This window comes from Acromyrmex echinatior, chromosome 1 (assembly GCF_024713525.1).
Source record: "Acromyrmex echinatior isolate Ae372 chromosome 1, ASM2471352v2, whole genome shotgun sequence".
NCBI classification, from domain to species: domain Eukaryota; kingdom Metazoa; phylum Arthropoda; class Insecta; order Hymenoptera; family Formicidae; genus Acromyrmex; species Acromyrmex echinatior.
In genome coordinates, this window is record NC_141852.1 from 213914 (window position 1) to 231181 (window position 17268).

General features: G+C 32.3%; 2 protein-coding genes across 4 annotated transcripts in view; one reads left to right on the plus strand and one right to left on the minus strand.

Annotated features, from left to right (window-relative positions):
* Positions 1 to 17268, plus strand: part of LOC105147870 (protein kinase C beta type) — a 47509-nt gene that overhangs the window by 19313 nt on the left and 10928 nt on the right. The window contains exons 4-7 of one of the 2 annotated variants that reach the window (XM_011059187.2): positions 8496 to 8771; positions 8907 to 8938; positions 9032 to 9117; positions 9321 to 9450. In XM_011059187.2, the coding sequence (XP_011057489.1) occupies positions 8496 to 8771; positions 8907 to 8938; positions 9032 to 9117; positions 9321 to 9450 (524 nt within the window). The remainder of the gene's footprint in view (positions 1 to 8495; positions 8772 to 8906; positions 8939 to 9031; positions 9118 to 9320; positions 9451 to 17268) is intronic. The other variant, XM_087404030.1, reaches the window with a different exon arrangement.
* LOC147910745 (histone-lysine N-methyltransferase SETMAR-like) overlaps positions 10432 to 17268 on the minus strand; it is a 90457-nt gene continuing 83620 nt past the window's right edge. For both annotated transcript variants that reach the window (XM_087404051.1, XM_087404045.1), the window contains exon 2: positions 10432 to 14892. In XM_087404051.1, coding sequence (XP_087260177.1) covers positions 14298 to 14876 — 579 coding nt within the window. In that variant the 5' untranslated portion in view covers positions 14877 to 14892 and the 3' untranslated portion in view covers positions 10432 to 14297. The remainder of the gene's footprint in view (positions 14893 to 17268) is intronic.

Consider the following 17268-nt stretch of genomic DNA (forward strand, 5'->3'; position numbering starts at 1 on the left):
CGAATATTGAAAATAACATATATAATGTGAACTAGGCGTACGACTTTGCTTATACCGTTTTTTTCCGAAATTCGAGGTTTTATTATAAAAAACTGGTTATACATTTATGATTCAAAGTATTGTCCATCGCCACTACTTTCTCCCATCTTTCGGCATACGAATCCCGCGTCGAAAAAACTGATCATCTTTTGAGGCGATCCACGAATCGATCCAATTTTTTACTTCTTCATAAGACCAGAAGTGCTGGTCAGCCAGGTCGTGTGCCATTGATCGAAACAAATGATAGTCAGAGGGAGCAACGTCTGGAGAATACGGCGAGTGGGGTAGGACTTCCCATTTCAACGTTTCCAAGTATGTCTTGACCACTTTCGCAACATGGGGTCGAGCATTGTCATGCTGCAAAATCACTTTATCGTGTCTCTCGTTGTATTGCGGCCGTTTGTCTTTCAATGCTCGGCTCAAACGCATCAATTGCGTTCGATACTGATCGCCTGTGCTTGTTTCAGTCGGTTTTAACAGCTCATAATATACTACGTCGAGCTGGTCCCACCAAATACAGAGCATGATCTTGGAGCCGTGAATATTCGGTTTGGCCGTCGACGTGGAAGCATGGCCGGGAACTCCCCATGATTTTCTGCGCTTGGGATTATCGTAATGAACCCATTTTTCGTTCCCAGTCACAATGCGATGCAGAAAGCCCTTCCGTCTTTGCCTTTCAAGCAGCTGTTCACAAGCAAACAAACGCCGTTCAACATCTCTCGGCTTCAACTCGTACGGCACCCAATTTCCTTGCTTCCCATCATTCCCATGGCTTTGAGACGTTTTGAAATGGCTGATTGAGTCACTCCTAATGATCGTGCCAATTCTTTTTGATTTTGACAAGAGTCTTGATCAAGTAATGCCTTCAATTCTGCATCTTCGAAAACCTTCTCTCTTCCACCGCTATGCTGGTCTTCGACGTGAAAATCACCGTTCTTGAAGTGTTGAAACCACTTACGACACGTTCTTTCACTAATAGCGGCTTTACCATAAATATTTGAAAGCATTCGATGAGCCTCAGCCGCAGATTTCTTCATATTGAAGCAGAAAATTAAAACCTCCCACAAGAATTTGGCTCGTAAACTGACATTTTCAATCGAGAATAACTTTATGATGCAGACACAAATCGACTAATGTTTCTATGGGGTTATGTTGACAGATGCCCAAGTTTATTGTGTGACGTCTATGATCTATTTATTTCGATCATCACTTACCGCTAAAGCTATCTATACGAAAACGGTAATAAACAAAGTCATATACCTAATATAAATTTTCAATACTCTCAGTGAACAACTGATCGTATAAGACGAGCGTATGTAAGCTTTATGTAATTCACTTTATATACTCTGCAATATCTAGCTATCACCATCATATTTGTCTCTTGAAAAGAGACAAATATTTTGGATAAAAAAAATTTTCTTTTTTATTTTTTTTATTTTTTAATATTTTTTAACGCATAACTAAAAAAAGTTCTTTTTAAAATTTGTTAAAAATTTCACGTCTTGAGCCTATAGTTCTCTTAGCTCATGCCTTAATATGGCACTGAATAATAATCATAAAAATAGAACTCCTAACTATAACTATCTTTTATCATGTATTATAATTATTATTATAATTACAAATATTAAACAACTCTAACTCTTTTCTCAATGTACAAGTTGTTCCCTATGCAAAACAGATATTTTGCGTATCAACTATAACAAATACTCTAGTTATTTTTGTTCAGATTGTACCAGATTACAAAAATGTTTTTCTTCATATATGTATATTTCTTATTTATTTTTACTTACCTTTGAAATTTTAATAATTAAGATTTGTAAATACTCATACAGAAATCCTAATTCCTAAATCCTGTAATATTTTGAAATAACGAATCATTAATAATTTATAGGTGCACTGCAGGGTTAGGTAATATTTAAAATAATTCCATTTTAATATATATTTAAAATGGAAATGGCATTTTGCATTTTGCATTTTAAATGGTTTTTGGAAAATCATTTTCATTTTACATTTCAAATGGAATCATATTTATTATTTAATCATTTATAAAATAAGTAAATGGTTTTCCTAAATTTTTTATTTTCGCAAATTTTCTTTAGAATCGTTGACGTATAAGAAAAACCAAGTCCTATGTGATTGGCCAAAACTTTTTATGAATATTTAAATAAACTGCAAATTAAACTGTAAAGAGAAAATTAATTTCAGACAGTCCATAAATATAGAATCTTAATAAAAAAATTAATGTTCTAGCTTTATGTAAAATACATTATAAATTTCTAAAAATATATATTACTCTTAACATCTAATCTTGATCGTAACCGGCGCTTCTCATATTAACTTGATTTATTCAAGTAAACATTTCCAAATCATAATATTAAAAAATGTAAAATATTCTCGTCAGAAATACTTTATTTATAATATAATACTGTAGTCAGGGCTTCAAATTCCGTTGAAAATAGATTTCAAATGTAAAATACTTTTAAAAAATGTATACCTCTAACAAAAAGTTTTTAACTCTAATCTATATAGATTGAAAAATGTTATAAATTCTTAATTTTTTATATTAGGTGTACAATTTTGCTTCTGTCGTATTTTTCTATAGATGGCTTTAGCGTGGTAAGTGGTGGTCGAAATAAATAGATCATAGACGTCATACAATAAGATGGGCATCTGTCAACATAATCCCATAGAAACATTAGTCGATTTGTGTCTGCATAAAATTATTCTCGATTGAAAATGTCAGTTTACGAGCCAAATTCTCGTCATTTGCGGGAGCTTTTAATTTTCTGTTTCAATATGAAGAAATCTGCGACTGAGGCTCATCGAATGCTCTCAAATACTTATGGTGAGGCTGCTATTAGTGAAAGAACGTGTCGTGAATGGTTTCAACGCTTCAAGAACGGTGATTTTGACGTCGAAGACCGACATAGCGATGGAAGAGAGAAGGTTTTCGAAAATGCAGAATTGGAGGCATTATTTGATCAAGACTCGTGTCAAAATCAAGAAGAATTGGCACGATCATTGGGAGTGACTCAATCAGCCATTTCAAAACGTCTCAAAGCCATGGGAATGATGGGAAGCAAGGAAATTGGGTGCCGTACGAGTTGAAGCCAAGAGATGTTGAACGGCGTTTGTTTGCTTGTGAACAGCTGCTTGAAAGGCAAAGACGGAAGGGCTTTCTGCATCGCATTGTGACTGGGAACGAAAAATGGGTTCATTATGATAACCCCAAGCGCAGAAAATCATGGGGAATTCCCGGCCATGCTTCCACATCGACGGCCGAATATTCACGGCTTCAAGATCATGCTCTGTATTTGATAGGACCAGCTCGGCGTAGTGTATTATGAGCTGTTAAAACCGACAGAAACAATCACAGGCAGTATCGAACGCAATTGGTGCATTTGAGCCGAGCATTGAAAGACAAACGGCCGCAATACAACGAGAGTCACGATAAAATAATTTTGCAGCATGACAATGCTCGACCCCATGTTGCGAAAGTAGTCAAGACATACTTGGAAACGTTGAAATGGGAAGTCCTACCCCACCCGCCGTATTCTCCAGACGTTGCTCCCTCTATCACTTGTTTCGATCAATGGCACATCGGCCTGGCTGATCAGCACTTCTAGTTATGAAGAAGTAAAAAATTGGATCGATTCGAGGATCGCCTCAAAAGATAATCAGTTTTTTCGACGTGGAATTCGTACACTGCCCGAAAGATGGGAGAAAGTAGTGGCCAGCGATGGACAATACTTTGAATCATAAATGTATAACCAGTTTTTTACAATAAAGCCTCGAATATCAGAAAAAAAACGGCGGAACCGAAGTTGTACACCTAATAGATATTGTAGTGGGATGTAGAATAGTGTTGTTTGAAAAACCAAGAAATTCTCCGCTTTTAAACAATGTCATTCTACGTCTCACTATAAAAACGAGGGCAAGTCAATAAGTTTTTAGAAAAACATAGTAAAATATTTTTTTTTATCAATTCATTTTTATTTCTCAATATAGTCTCCTTTCAGCTCGATACACTTGATCCAACGATTCTCTAATTTTTTCAAGCCATCTGAATAATATAATTTATCCAACCCTTCAAAATAAGCCTCTATTTCGACGATGAGCTGCTCTTTGGTGGTGAATCTCTTTCCTCCGAACCATTTTTTCAGGTTTGGAAACAGGAAATAGTCGCAGGAGGCTAAATCTGACGAATATGCTGGATGGGGAAGCAATTCGTTAAATTTGGCTATCTGTGCCGGGCACGTGCATTGTCTTGACGGAAGAGCACTTTCTTCTTCGCCAAATGGGGATGTTTTTTTCTTTAAAATGTTGAAACGGTCCAATAAGGCTGCGTAGTAATTGCCATTGATCGTTTGCTTCGATGGAAGATAATCGATATGAATTATACCTCGTGCATCCCAAAAAACTGTGGTCACCTTTTCGGCCGACTTCACGGTCTTCGCCTTCTTCGAAGCTGGTTCACTCGGTGAAGTCCATTATTTTGACTGTTCCTTCATCTCGGGTGTGAAGTAATGGATCCATGTTTCGTCTACAGTAATGAATCGACGCAGAAATTCATCTGGATTATGTGATTATTGAAACATCTTCAAACATTGTTTTGAAATCGTCACACGGTTGCGCTTATGGTCCACAGTGAGTAAACGTGATATCCATCTTGCCGATAGCTTTTTCATACCCAATTGTTCGTACAAAATTGAAATCACTGTGCCATGTGATATGCCTGGAGCTTCAACAAGCTCGCGCACTTTCACTCGTCGATCAGTCAAAATAATATCGTGGACTTTATCGATAATTTCTCTTTTAGCAACCTCAATTGGATGTGTCGAACGAGGTGCATCACATGTGAATGTACGACCATTTTAAATTCATAAATTCATTTATTCAATTGTATACAAATGCTGGTGCAGAAGTGCTATGAACATTATCCAACTTAGCTTTGATTTCTTTCGGCGTTAAACCTTCCATATGTAGATGTTTGATCACTGCACGAAACTCGTTTTTTGTATTTTGCAAATTTGACAGTAATCAGTTGAAAGATGCTACTTATCAAAAAGTAATGTGACATGACATTGCAAGTGTCCTCTGACAGATTTTCTAAGAACTTATTGACTGCCTATGAAAAACTAGATTTCTGACAATGAGACAAATAAACCTCATTGTATGTCCCATTACGAATAATTAAGGATTTCTAAGATTTTGTCTCAATTTATAAGTTTTTCTGTATTTTTTTGTAAAAATTTTTTCTGCTAAGGCAAAAAAAACCATTTCGCATTCAAAAACTATTTAAAATACTTATTTATCCATTTTACATTTAAAATGGATTCAAAAAAACCCATTTTGAATTTTAAATATACTTTTTAAAAGTATTTTAATTAATATTTTAAATGGAATTCGAAAGGCATTTTACCCAGCACTGCAATGATTGAAAAAAATAAGAAAAAACATGAAATTACTGTATCTAGAAGGTTTCTACCTGTATTGCTATCATTACTGTGCGTCGCTCTCAAATTTCTTAATTGAACATATAGAACGATGGAAAAATTATTAATCACGACTTTCTTAAAATTTATTCTTCTGTATTTTACCTCGATTAAAAAGTGAGTGAGAAAGCCATCGTAAATAGGAGCTCTTACATTAGTTGTTATGGAGAGAATATTCCATAAATGATAGGGAGATAGCTATCCGGTAAGCGATCATTGTTCTGTTTATTGAGTCCGTTATGCTATTTTTTTAATATATATTATCTCAGACACTAGTCTTTTATAATATGAGGGCTCAACATCTAAAATATTTACCATACAGCACAGAAATTTGCAGTAACATTGCAGAAACGTTTTCCACTGTGATATCCTTGCAACATTGTAGGTATTAGGAATTGTACAATAATATAATACATTACGTCGCAAAATTTTACAAATCTTGCAGCATTGTTCAGAGACAGAGACATTAAAAACATTTTGACTTTTGAGTAATGAACTGCTATCACATATGGGAACGTACGTCAATTACATGTTATATGATTGTTAATTATTTCCATTAATTTAGGAATTTTAGTGTTCGTCGAAACATTTGTTTTCGCTGCTCGACAAGATTTTTCGAACTTTATAATATTAATTGATAATCTGTAGAATATTTGGATTTAAAAATTCTTTAAATATTGCAAAGAAAATGAAATAAAATATTTCTTATTATTAGGTGTTGGAATTAATTCGTAGCGTTTTTTAATGAAAGAATGTTATTTATTTCACATGAGCATTAAAAAATACATTAATGAAAGTACTTCCCATCACTTGTAAAACGCTACGAATTAATTCCAACACCTAATATTTCCATATCACCAATTAAGAATATGTACAAAATAGGCGTATCTGTATAAAATATAAAATATATATTTACAAAAAAGTTAAATTATATATGTATCCATATATGTAAACTTTAATATATATATATATATATATATATATATATATATATATATGTGTGTATATCTGCATATAAAATTTGCAATCCAGTATAAAATATAATAATTATATAAAATATGAAATTATATAAAATTATATTAGGTGTTGGAATTAATTCGTAGCGTTTTACAAGTGATGGGAAGTACTTTCATTAATGTATTTTTTAATGCTCATGTGAAATAAATAACATTCTTTCATTAAAAACGCTACGAATTAATTCCAACACCTAATATATAGTATAAAATATATATTGATTAATTCTTTTTCTGTATTTTTTTTATTTATATCACAAATTATATTTCAAATTATATTCAATAATAAAAGAAACTAATAATAAAAGAATTATTTTTAATAATAGTTGCAAAAATACATTGCATAATTTATTTACAATATTACAACATTGCAATGAGATTTATCTGCAATCATTTTGCAATATTTTTATGCTGTATGGGTTACATTATCCCATTTAAACTCACAATTTTTTAAAAATCTGTTTCAAAATTACTGATAAAGAACTATTAATGTCTTTTATTAATGTCTGTAAGATATTCTTTTACTCTCGTTTTTAATTGTTGTTTCATCTGGCCGACATAAGTGGCTTCGCATTTTTGACAATTTATTTTATAAACGTCGCAACGTAACATTGGATCAATACTGTCTTTTCCCATTTTTATTGAGGAAGTTGATGGTTTATGTGTCATACTGATGTTATATTTTTTGGCGAATGTTCTAAATTCATCTGAAATATTTTTTAAATATGGGATAGTAAAATGTTTTCTATCGTTTATTATTTTTTTTTTATTCTTGTGGAGTTTTTAGTATTTTTATTTCATATTAATACCCATGTTTACGCATGAGTATTAATGTAATTTTAATCCTCATACGACGAATGTAGGGTCATTTTGATCTTTGAGGGATAAGATAACTCAGAATAGCGGTTAATGAAAAACGATCACAATATTATGTCCGTGTCAGTAATGATACAAAATACAGTACAAGATCAAAATTGTAATAAATTTATTTGTAAAAATCGTATTAAAAATACACTTCATGTATCAAGTGTACAGAACACTAAAGTGTTCAGAACAGTAGAAAATACGAAGTTTAATGGGTAACAGTCATTCAGCAAAGTGTTAACCATCGCTTTTAAATTTTTTGTGAGGAATTTTAAATGAAATGAGAAAAGGATTCTCTCGAAAAGATTCAGTATCACGCCTTTTTTATGCTCCATTGAGCTACATTCGGAAACATTATCTGGGTGCTCCCGTGTATCGTCCTATCTTTATTTAACATTGGATGAACAACAAGGATAAAATGATACACGAAGGCACTCGGGTAACGTTTTCGAAGCAACCTTGGGTGATTCGAATTAAAGTTTACATATTCACCAGAGATGGGCTGTTTATATAGATCAAATTTAATTCTTCCATCATTAAATTGTTTAATTGAATTTGTAAAGTTACTGGGGATGATCCAATAGAACATACAATTGTATTTATTATGTTTTATTATAAAATAGATGTTTTAGAACGAAAATATTTTCATATTGAGATCCTGTGCAAGCTTGCATGCTCTTTATAGAACAGAATTTATGGTAATTATTCGGATTAGTTATCAACAATGGAACACCGCGCCGATAACCTTGATTTTGACGTATGATGTCAAAGTCAAGATGATCGGCGCGGTGTCTCCTAATCCGAATAATTATCGAATTTATTTACATATAAAGCCGTTTCATTTCTTTTTTTTTTCTTTACATTTTGCATTAAAAATGCATGTAGTGTAATTACACTTCTATGCATGGTTAATGTTAAAATATTATTTGTACACAGACAAAAGATTAAATAAAAATGTTTTAATATCTTTTATTTTTATAAAAAAATAATGATCTAATGTATAATAATATATCTATCGTTAAGTTTTTTTATTGTATGAAACACCCACGCACATAAGAAATGTCTTGGCATCGAATGATTTTAGGACAAGAGTACCAACGTTAAATCCTATGGAATTACCCTCGACAACTACAACGCAAAGCAAAATATACATTTATAGAACCAGAGTTCCAAGGAAAGATCTTGCGGAGTCAACAATGTCGACGTCTTCGCTGTTACGAGAGAACAACATTGGACGCGCTATAACGAGAAGAAGGGGTGCTGTTAAACATAACAAAGTACACATTGTACGAGGTCATAAACTTGTAGCCAAGTTTTTTCGACAACCGACATTCTGCGCTTTTTGTAAAGATTTTTTGTGGTAATACTTTAGATTTCCTTTGTATTCTTCTTATTAATATTTTGAATTTTATCTTATATTCTTACAATTTCTACAATTATACATATATTTTTGATAATAAATAAATATTCCTTAATTGTTTATTTTTTATTTTAGGGGTTTTGGAAAACAGGGTTATCAATGTCAGGGTAAAGTTTTTAGTTTCTATAATTTTGCTCTTTTTATTTATTACTTTCCTGTATCTCTTCATAAGATTTATGAAAGAATTTTTTTAATTATAGCGTGTCAAACGGCAGTACATAAGAAATGCCACGACAAATTATTAACTAAGTGTCCTGAGAGTGGAAGAGAATCAGAAAATACAATAGTAAGTATCGGTGTTTACGATTAGAAATTAAAAGAAGATTACAGTAAATAAAATAAAATTGTAATATTGATTATTTTAATCTATAATATAAAAATAAACTATATAAATATTTAAACGACGTAATCATTATTAGACAGATATAATAGCAGCAGTAATGCCATTCATTTTGTTATCTAAATTATTAAATATTTATTTTGTTATAGTATTTGAGAGAACGTTTTAAGATAGACGTTCCTCATAGATTTCGTACTCACACATTCATGTCACCGACTTTCTGCGATCATTGCGGCTCAATGTTGTATGGATTGTTTCGACAAGGTTTAAGATGCGACGGTAAGAATGTAAAATGCAGTTTAGGATATTTTTAAACAACATGTTGCACAGTTTAAAAAATTCTTTTATGCATCTTAGATTTAAGTTATTTTTTTATATCGATCAACTGACACGAACTGATTCAATACATGATATACGAGCCTTTAATTGGCATATATGACCATGGTAAAGACAAGGGTATGCTCATGCGACCAATCAAAATTGTCAAAGTGTGACGTCATAGATAAATGATAAATTTAAAACTATTATTTTCAAATAGCTTATGTTAGCAGCATATTCGTCAGATGTATTATTTTGATTTTAAGTTTACAGGAAAAATCTGTTTTAAAATAATATTTTATAAACTAATAAATATCCTGTACTTTTCTTTCGACAGCAATATGAAGCATGATGCATTGAAGTGTTGGAAACATATCATAACTGAACACGAACAAAATTATATATAGTTTACTTCGTATATTTATACATTTATAAGAAATAGAAAATCTTACCTTTTTTGATATTAACATTTTGTTTTTTGCATGCTGCAATTCATTTACCTGCGATTGTAAAATCTTTCGAAAACAAATATTTTATGCTATTCCCATTAAGCAATTTTGTTTTCCGAAAATAATTGTCACAACCTTTTACGAAACAAGACATTGCATATATAATATCAACAATTAAAGTAGAAAAGAGACTCAATTATGCGTTTTTACTGAAATCATGTTTCTTCGGACACAAACATCGAAAACATGGACTGATGGTCAGACTCTGTTTTTCTAGGGATTCTATCAAGGACTAGAATCCCTAGAAAAACAGAGTCTAATCATACCCAAAATGTCAGATAAAAGTGATAGGAATGTTCTTAGTGCTTACACTTTTATATACTTTCGTACTTAGGACTTAGTTCTATGACGAGAGTAAACCAGGACAGATATGTTTGTCTTTGTCTTGGCTTGGATGTTGCACCATCCCCAATTTTTGTTAAGTCCGCCCGGGTTTTTTTGTTTTGATTTCACATTTCGTTTTTATTATTCTCCCACCTTCCCTTGTGAAGGTATGCGCGGAACATTTAATACTGGTCGTATTGTTGTTTTCATTTGAAATTTTATATTTTTATTAAATAAATTGTATATTCTTTCATAACTATATTATTTCTTTACAATTGTAACATTTCCTTATGATTATAATAAATGAAATATATCAATAAAGAATGTTTTACGTTATTTTATGTCTACAAATTTTTCAATAAGCGTGCTATTTCCTTATGTAACTACATTGTAATTCGTTCTGCCATAGTGAGAGCAAGTTAATATGAGTCAATCAAAAACATGGGCCAGAAAAAACGATGGCCAGATTCTGTTTTTCTTTATCAGAGTCTACCATGTTTAATAGTCAAATCATTCGGACGATCTGATTGGCTCCGAGTGTGACGTCACACTTTGACTGCACAGTGGATTACCACGAAATGAATATACCCTTGTCTTTATATTATGGTGTATTCTACGTGAAAGGTATACTCTACGTACTTTATCTAAAAATAAATTTTGAAATGATCATGAAAACTTGTAAGTGAATATATTGTATAAAGTTGAAAGTAAAAAATATAAGTATTATGTGCCTTATATTAGAGTCAGCAAGATATTAGAGTCGTATAAAAAAATTTCTTATGTTGTAATTTTTCTCGTGAACTAAAATTATGTAAAATTTTTATAAGCATGAATTTTTTAGAATTTTTTCCATACTTTCACAGATAAAGATTAATTTTAGTGAGAAAAATAAATAGTATAAAGAAATTAATTTTTTCCATAATAAATTATATTCACTTTTTAAAATCTCAAAAAAATTCTCAAAAATACTTTAATATATATATGGTTTATAATACTTTAATATATATAGAATATGGCACTGTAAAGGAAATTTTAGGATCAATTGGATTCACTTGTAAACGAATATTTTGTTCCAAAACAAAATTAGAATTTCCGTCAAAAAATTGATAATATCAATTTTTAACAGAGAATGGAAGTAACTAGTTACTTGTAACATCGTTACCGTTACAAGTTACTTTTTTTGGTAACGGACTGGTAATGTGTTACTTTTTTTGGGTAACTATAACGGTATATAATTTCATTTTTTCAGTAACGAAATTTTTGTTATTACTTTTTATATTTTAGACTCATTTATGACATGATTTTCGCATATTTAATCTGCAGTCTTTGATCGATATTCATAGTTTGTTACATTTAAGATCGTCTTAAGAATAATTTTAAGATATAAACTAATCACAGAACCATATTAGTATAAGAATAAATCTATATGAATACCGGTTTTTAGCGATAATAGGTTTATTCGCATAATATGCTCCAATTGCCCTTACGATTCCTAGAGACTCTATAATTACAGCAGGCCTATCCAATTTGAGCTCCGGAGTCAAAATGCAAAGCCATCTATATAAAAAAATTCAATGTAAGTAAGATTTTAGAAACTGTAAATTGTGTTTGATAAGCGTCACTTAAATGCGTATCAATACTTTACAGTTCCTAAAATCTTACTCACATTGAATTTTTTTACATTGATGGCTTTGCATTTTGGTTCTAGAACTCAAATTGGACAGGTCTAAATTCGAATCTGATCACGATGTAGCCTCATGATCCGACATTTTTCTTCAATTCGCCGCAGTTATTTGAAATGTATTTCATTATCTAGCCTTTTTTGATGAATTGCTGCAGAAAAGTGCTGGTGCCTCCAACCATTTTTACTTACAAAGAAGTACTTATACTTAGATATTATATAAAATAAAAAAAATATTATAAAATTTAAGAACGATTATATGAATACATCAAATACGATAAAGAAAATCATGATCGGTCAAAATATTTCGAATGATATATTATATATTCTTTTTATTAAATCAATTTATTTCAGATATGACTGCGTGCTGGTAACTTTCGGACTTTCAGCACAGTCAATCTGAAACGCTAATAATCCCCCTTAAATTAGATTAGAAAAAAAGAAAGAAAGACACTTATTGCGAAAAATATTACAGTCGAACTTCCGTAAAGTTAATTTCCGTTTGTTTTAATCTCCCTATTGCATGATCTCCAGTGGGTAGTAGTGGATTAAGGAATAAGCGTAGAAATCGACTAATCATAGTTGAATGTGAGAAAAATAATCAACTATGATTGGTCAATTTCTATGCCTATTCCTTAATCAACTACTGTTACTATCCATTGTAGACCATGCATAAAAGTCATGTCTTAACTTCCCATATAGAGTAATCCGCACATATGTTAGCGCATGCGCATTTGTTTACTTTTACGGGGGTCGATCTCGACAAGTTACTTTTATAGAGGTTCAATTGTACCTAAATTGATTTAATAAAAAGAATATAATAATGTATTATTCGAAACATCTAACTTTGACCGACCATAGCTTTCTTTATCATATATGATGTATTCATATAAATGGTCATTCTTAAATCTTATAATGTTTATACACACGCGGCCATGTAACGCGTTCTTTCTATATTAGTTATTGCGAGGAATATTTCCGAAGCCTCAATGGTCGAGTTGGCTAAAACACTCTTCCCGGAAAGTCGAGAGGTTTCCAGGTTTGAAACCCTGGCTGAGGTAATATTTTTTGCAATAAGTTTCTTTCTTTCTTTTTTTCTTTCTTTCTAATCTAATTTAGAGGGGATTATTAGCATTTCAGACTGACTGTGTTGAAAGTCCGAAAGTTATCGGTGCGCAGTCATATCTGAAATAAATTAATATATTAATAAAAATATATATTTATTGTTCGAAGCATCTAACTTTGACCGATGGCTTTCTTTATTTGAAAAAAATAAAGTTATATTTGAAAAAAATCAGAAATACTATACAGATATGTACTACGTACATATTGGGTGCATTCATTCACTGAGTTCTCTCATCTGATTGGCATAGATTCCATTAGATTCTAAAATATAGACCAATCATGAAAGAGCTCACTGAGCGCTCGCTGAGCGTTCTGAATGCACTCATTATATTCACCGCGTATTTACTTATGTTCACCAGGAATATGAGTACGAAATCTGTGGGGAACTATGAAATCTGTATGAAGCTTATAGAGTTGCCATATTTACAGCACCATAGCGCCACTGAGTGAGTAAGAATTGAGATAGCACAACTTTCTCTCTCCCACAATTTTGAAGAAAAATGCCGGACATTCTGAGCCATGATATAAATACAAGAGTAGATACGCTTATGCGCATAAAAAAATCACGTAATAGTCAAGAGAATTGTCATCAGAATTGTCATCAAGCCTACATCATTCCGCGGTGAATTCGAAGTTATTACATAATTTCCTTGCAATACATATTATAGAAAGTTCCTATTTTGCCATTATCATATGCAACGTTACAAAAAAGATAGACATTTTATTGTGAATTTCTAAGTATTAGGTGTTGGAATTAATTCGTAGCGTTTTACAAGTGATGGGAAGTACTTTCATTAATGTATTTTTTAATGCTCATGTGAAATAAATAACATTCTTTCATTAAAAAACGCTACGAATTAATTCCAACACCTAATAATATTATCATTAATACGAAGTATTTTACTGATTGTGAGATATGGGATACAACGTATACGTTTGAGTATATGTTAAAATTTTGGGAAAATTGTGTAAAAGTAATATTTTATTCAATATATAAATAAAAAAGCAAAAAAAGTTGTCGTTAGCGAAAGTCATATATTTAAAATTCAATCAAAAACTAATAATAAACATAAACATTTCGGCCATCTTCAATACGTAAATTCATCTCAAAACATCCTGAGATTTTAATTACACGCGCAGATAAAGGAAATACCTCGATGATATTAGACTTAAACGAATGTAAAACCAAGATGCATGAAATTTTGTCTGACGATAATACATACATAATCTGTAATAAAAATCCTATAAGCCGTCCGAATAATATGATTTGTCCCTTCAAAATAAGCCTCTGTTTCGGCGATGAGCTGCTCTCTGGTGGTGAATCTCTTTCCTCCGAACCATTTCTTCAGGTTTGGAATCAGGAAATAGTTGCAGGGGACTAAATCTGGCGAATATGCAGGATGGGGAAGCAATTCGAAGCGGAATTCGTTGAATTTGGCTATCGGTGCCAGGCACATGTGAACCCGTGCATTGTCTTGATGGAAGAGCATTTTCTTCTTCGCCAAATGGGGATGTTTTTTCTTTAAAATGTTGTTGAAACGGTCCAATAAGGCTGCGTAGTAATCGCCATTAATCGTTTGCTTCGACGAAAGGTAATCGATATGAATTATACCGCGTGCATTCCAAAAAACTGTGGCCATCACCTTTCCGGCTGACTTTATGATCTTCGCCTTCTTCGGAGCTGGTTCTTCGGTGAAGTCCATTGTTTTAACTATTCCTTCGTCTCGGGTGTGAAGTAATGGATTCATATTTCGTCCACAGAACCTATGGTAAGATGTGAGATTAATAATAGAAGAGAGAAAAATAATCTTTGATATTTTCAAAAAAATCTATCAACTCTGAAAAATATCTTAACTTCAATTCGAATCATTTTATCGAACACAAGAAAGGTGTAATTATTGGACAGTTTGACTGAATAATCATCCTAAAAGAGAAGGGTCAATAAAATGGATTTTTGAGCCCATCGCCGATCAGTCTCAAAGTGTGTCGTTTTATTCTTCTGTCCAAGGCTCATAACGTCCTGAAATGGTTTTTTTTTCAAAAATGATTGATCCGAAGAAATAATTATTTTTAAGTTGCCATTTTACATATCTTCCCTAAAAATTGCATATATACAGGGTCATCAAAATCCGGAACAAATTTCAATTTAAATTTTCCATTATATTGTGCCTCCGTCAGAGATTGTTGTTGGCGTCTGATAAAGTCTGATGCTTTTAGTAAACAGTTATATTCTCAAAATGGCCGCGATGTTGAAACAAAGTGCGGAGTATAATCGAAGAGCCGCGATGATCGAAGGATCATGTCAATTTGAGAGTCATCTCAATGATGCATTATGTTGGTCGGAGGAAGAAGCAGAAAAGAAAATTGTAAGTATCATCTGCGAATGACATATCTAGTTCTGATGGGTGAAACTTCTGTTTAGAATAATGATTTTTCAGTGAACTGTATTTTGATTATTCAGTAATTCTGATTGTATATGATCTAATACAATGATTCTCCCATAAAAAATTATTTCGAGATCTTACCTTCACTAACCGAATCATTTCGAGATCTTGCCTCCACTGATCGAATCATTTCAAAATCTTGTCTTCGTGTATCTCATAAATGTGACGAGATACGAATTTTCGGGAAACAGATCCTGTTTCAGCACGTCAGAATATACGAGGGCAAATCAATAAGTACCCGTGTTTCAAGACAGGCTGATGCAAGTTGGCATTACCATCTTTCAAACGATGCCATACAAAATTTCAGAGTGATTCATGCAATAGTTTTGATTTGATAGCAATTCGTAGTGAGCATGTTTGATGTTTTCCGATACAATGGAAAAAGAGCAATATCGATCCGTGATTCGTTTCTTATTTTTGGATGGAAAAACGTGCGAAGAAGTAAAAACGAAGTTGGATGCCATCTATGGCAACTCTTCACCATCTATGACAACCGTCAGATATTGGTTCAACGAATTCAAACGTTCGTCTGTTTTTGATGAGGAGCGCCCAGCAGGCCGCCCAGCAGACGTTACTGAGGAAATCGTTGAAAAAGTCCACGACATGATTCTTGCCGAACAAAAGTGCATGAAGTAGCAAAGGCCGTAGGTCTATCGTACGGAACGGTATTCAATATTTTGCATGATAACTTGGGAAAAAGCTGTCGGCCTGATGGGTGCCGCGATTGCTCACAATGCACTGGCTCACTCCTCCGCAGTCGCCAAATTGGTCAAATTACGCCGTATCCACCGTACTCTCCGGATTTAGCCCTCTGCGACTTCTTCTTGTTTCCAAACTTGAAAAAATGGCTCGGTGGAAAGAAATTCACGTCGAATGAGGAGGTCATCGCCGAAACAGAGGCCTATTTTGCAGAGTTCGACAAATCATATTTTTCTGAGGGATTAAAAAAATGGCAGAAGCATTGAAAAAGTGTATCCTCCTAAAAAAAGTTGATGTAGAAAAATAAAAAAAATTTTTTGTGGAAAGCTTGCGTCTTCATTACTAATACGGGTACTTATTGATTTGCCCTCATATGTAGGATTCAATTGGTCTTCCTTCCGGAACAAAATACTTTTTTTTATTTTGTGGTCCTGTATTATTATTTACTTTAGCCAAGAATTGTATTTATTCCTAAAAACATGTTTCTTTGAATTCGTTTGATTCATTTTTTCTGTAATTTCTATATTGAAAGAATCATCCCCAGAAAATTCCGAAATATCTTGAAATCATGTGAGACCCACATGGAAAATCTATTCAAAATCACATATACTCTTATTGACATTATTTATTTACTTCATTCAAGAATTCTGTTCGTTCTCGAAAAACGTATTTTTCTTTAAGTTCGTTTGATTAATTTTTTTCTTGCACAGTTTTTATTGCAAAAGAGATTGTCCCAAAAAAATCTCAAAATATATCTTGAAATTGCGTAAGAATTATATTGAATATCTATCATTCCTCGATATTTTTTTTTATATTAGGTGCGCAACTAAGTTCCCGCTGTTTGTCAACAGGCTCCAGCAATAAGTGAACAGTTTTATCGTGATGATATACGAGCTCTGCCAGAAAGATGGGAAAAAATAGTAGTTAGCGATGGGCAATACTTTCAATGATTCATTTGTAACCATTTTTTTACAATAAAGTTGCATTTTCATCAAAA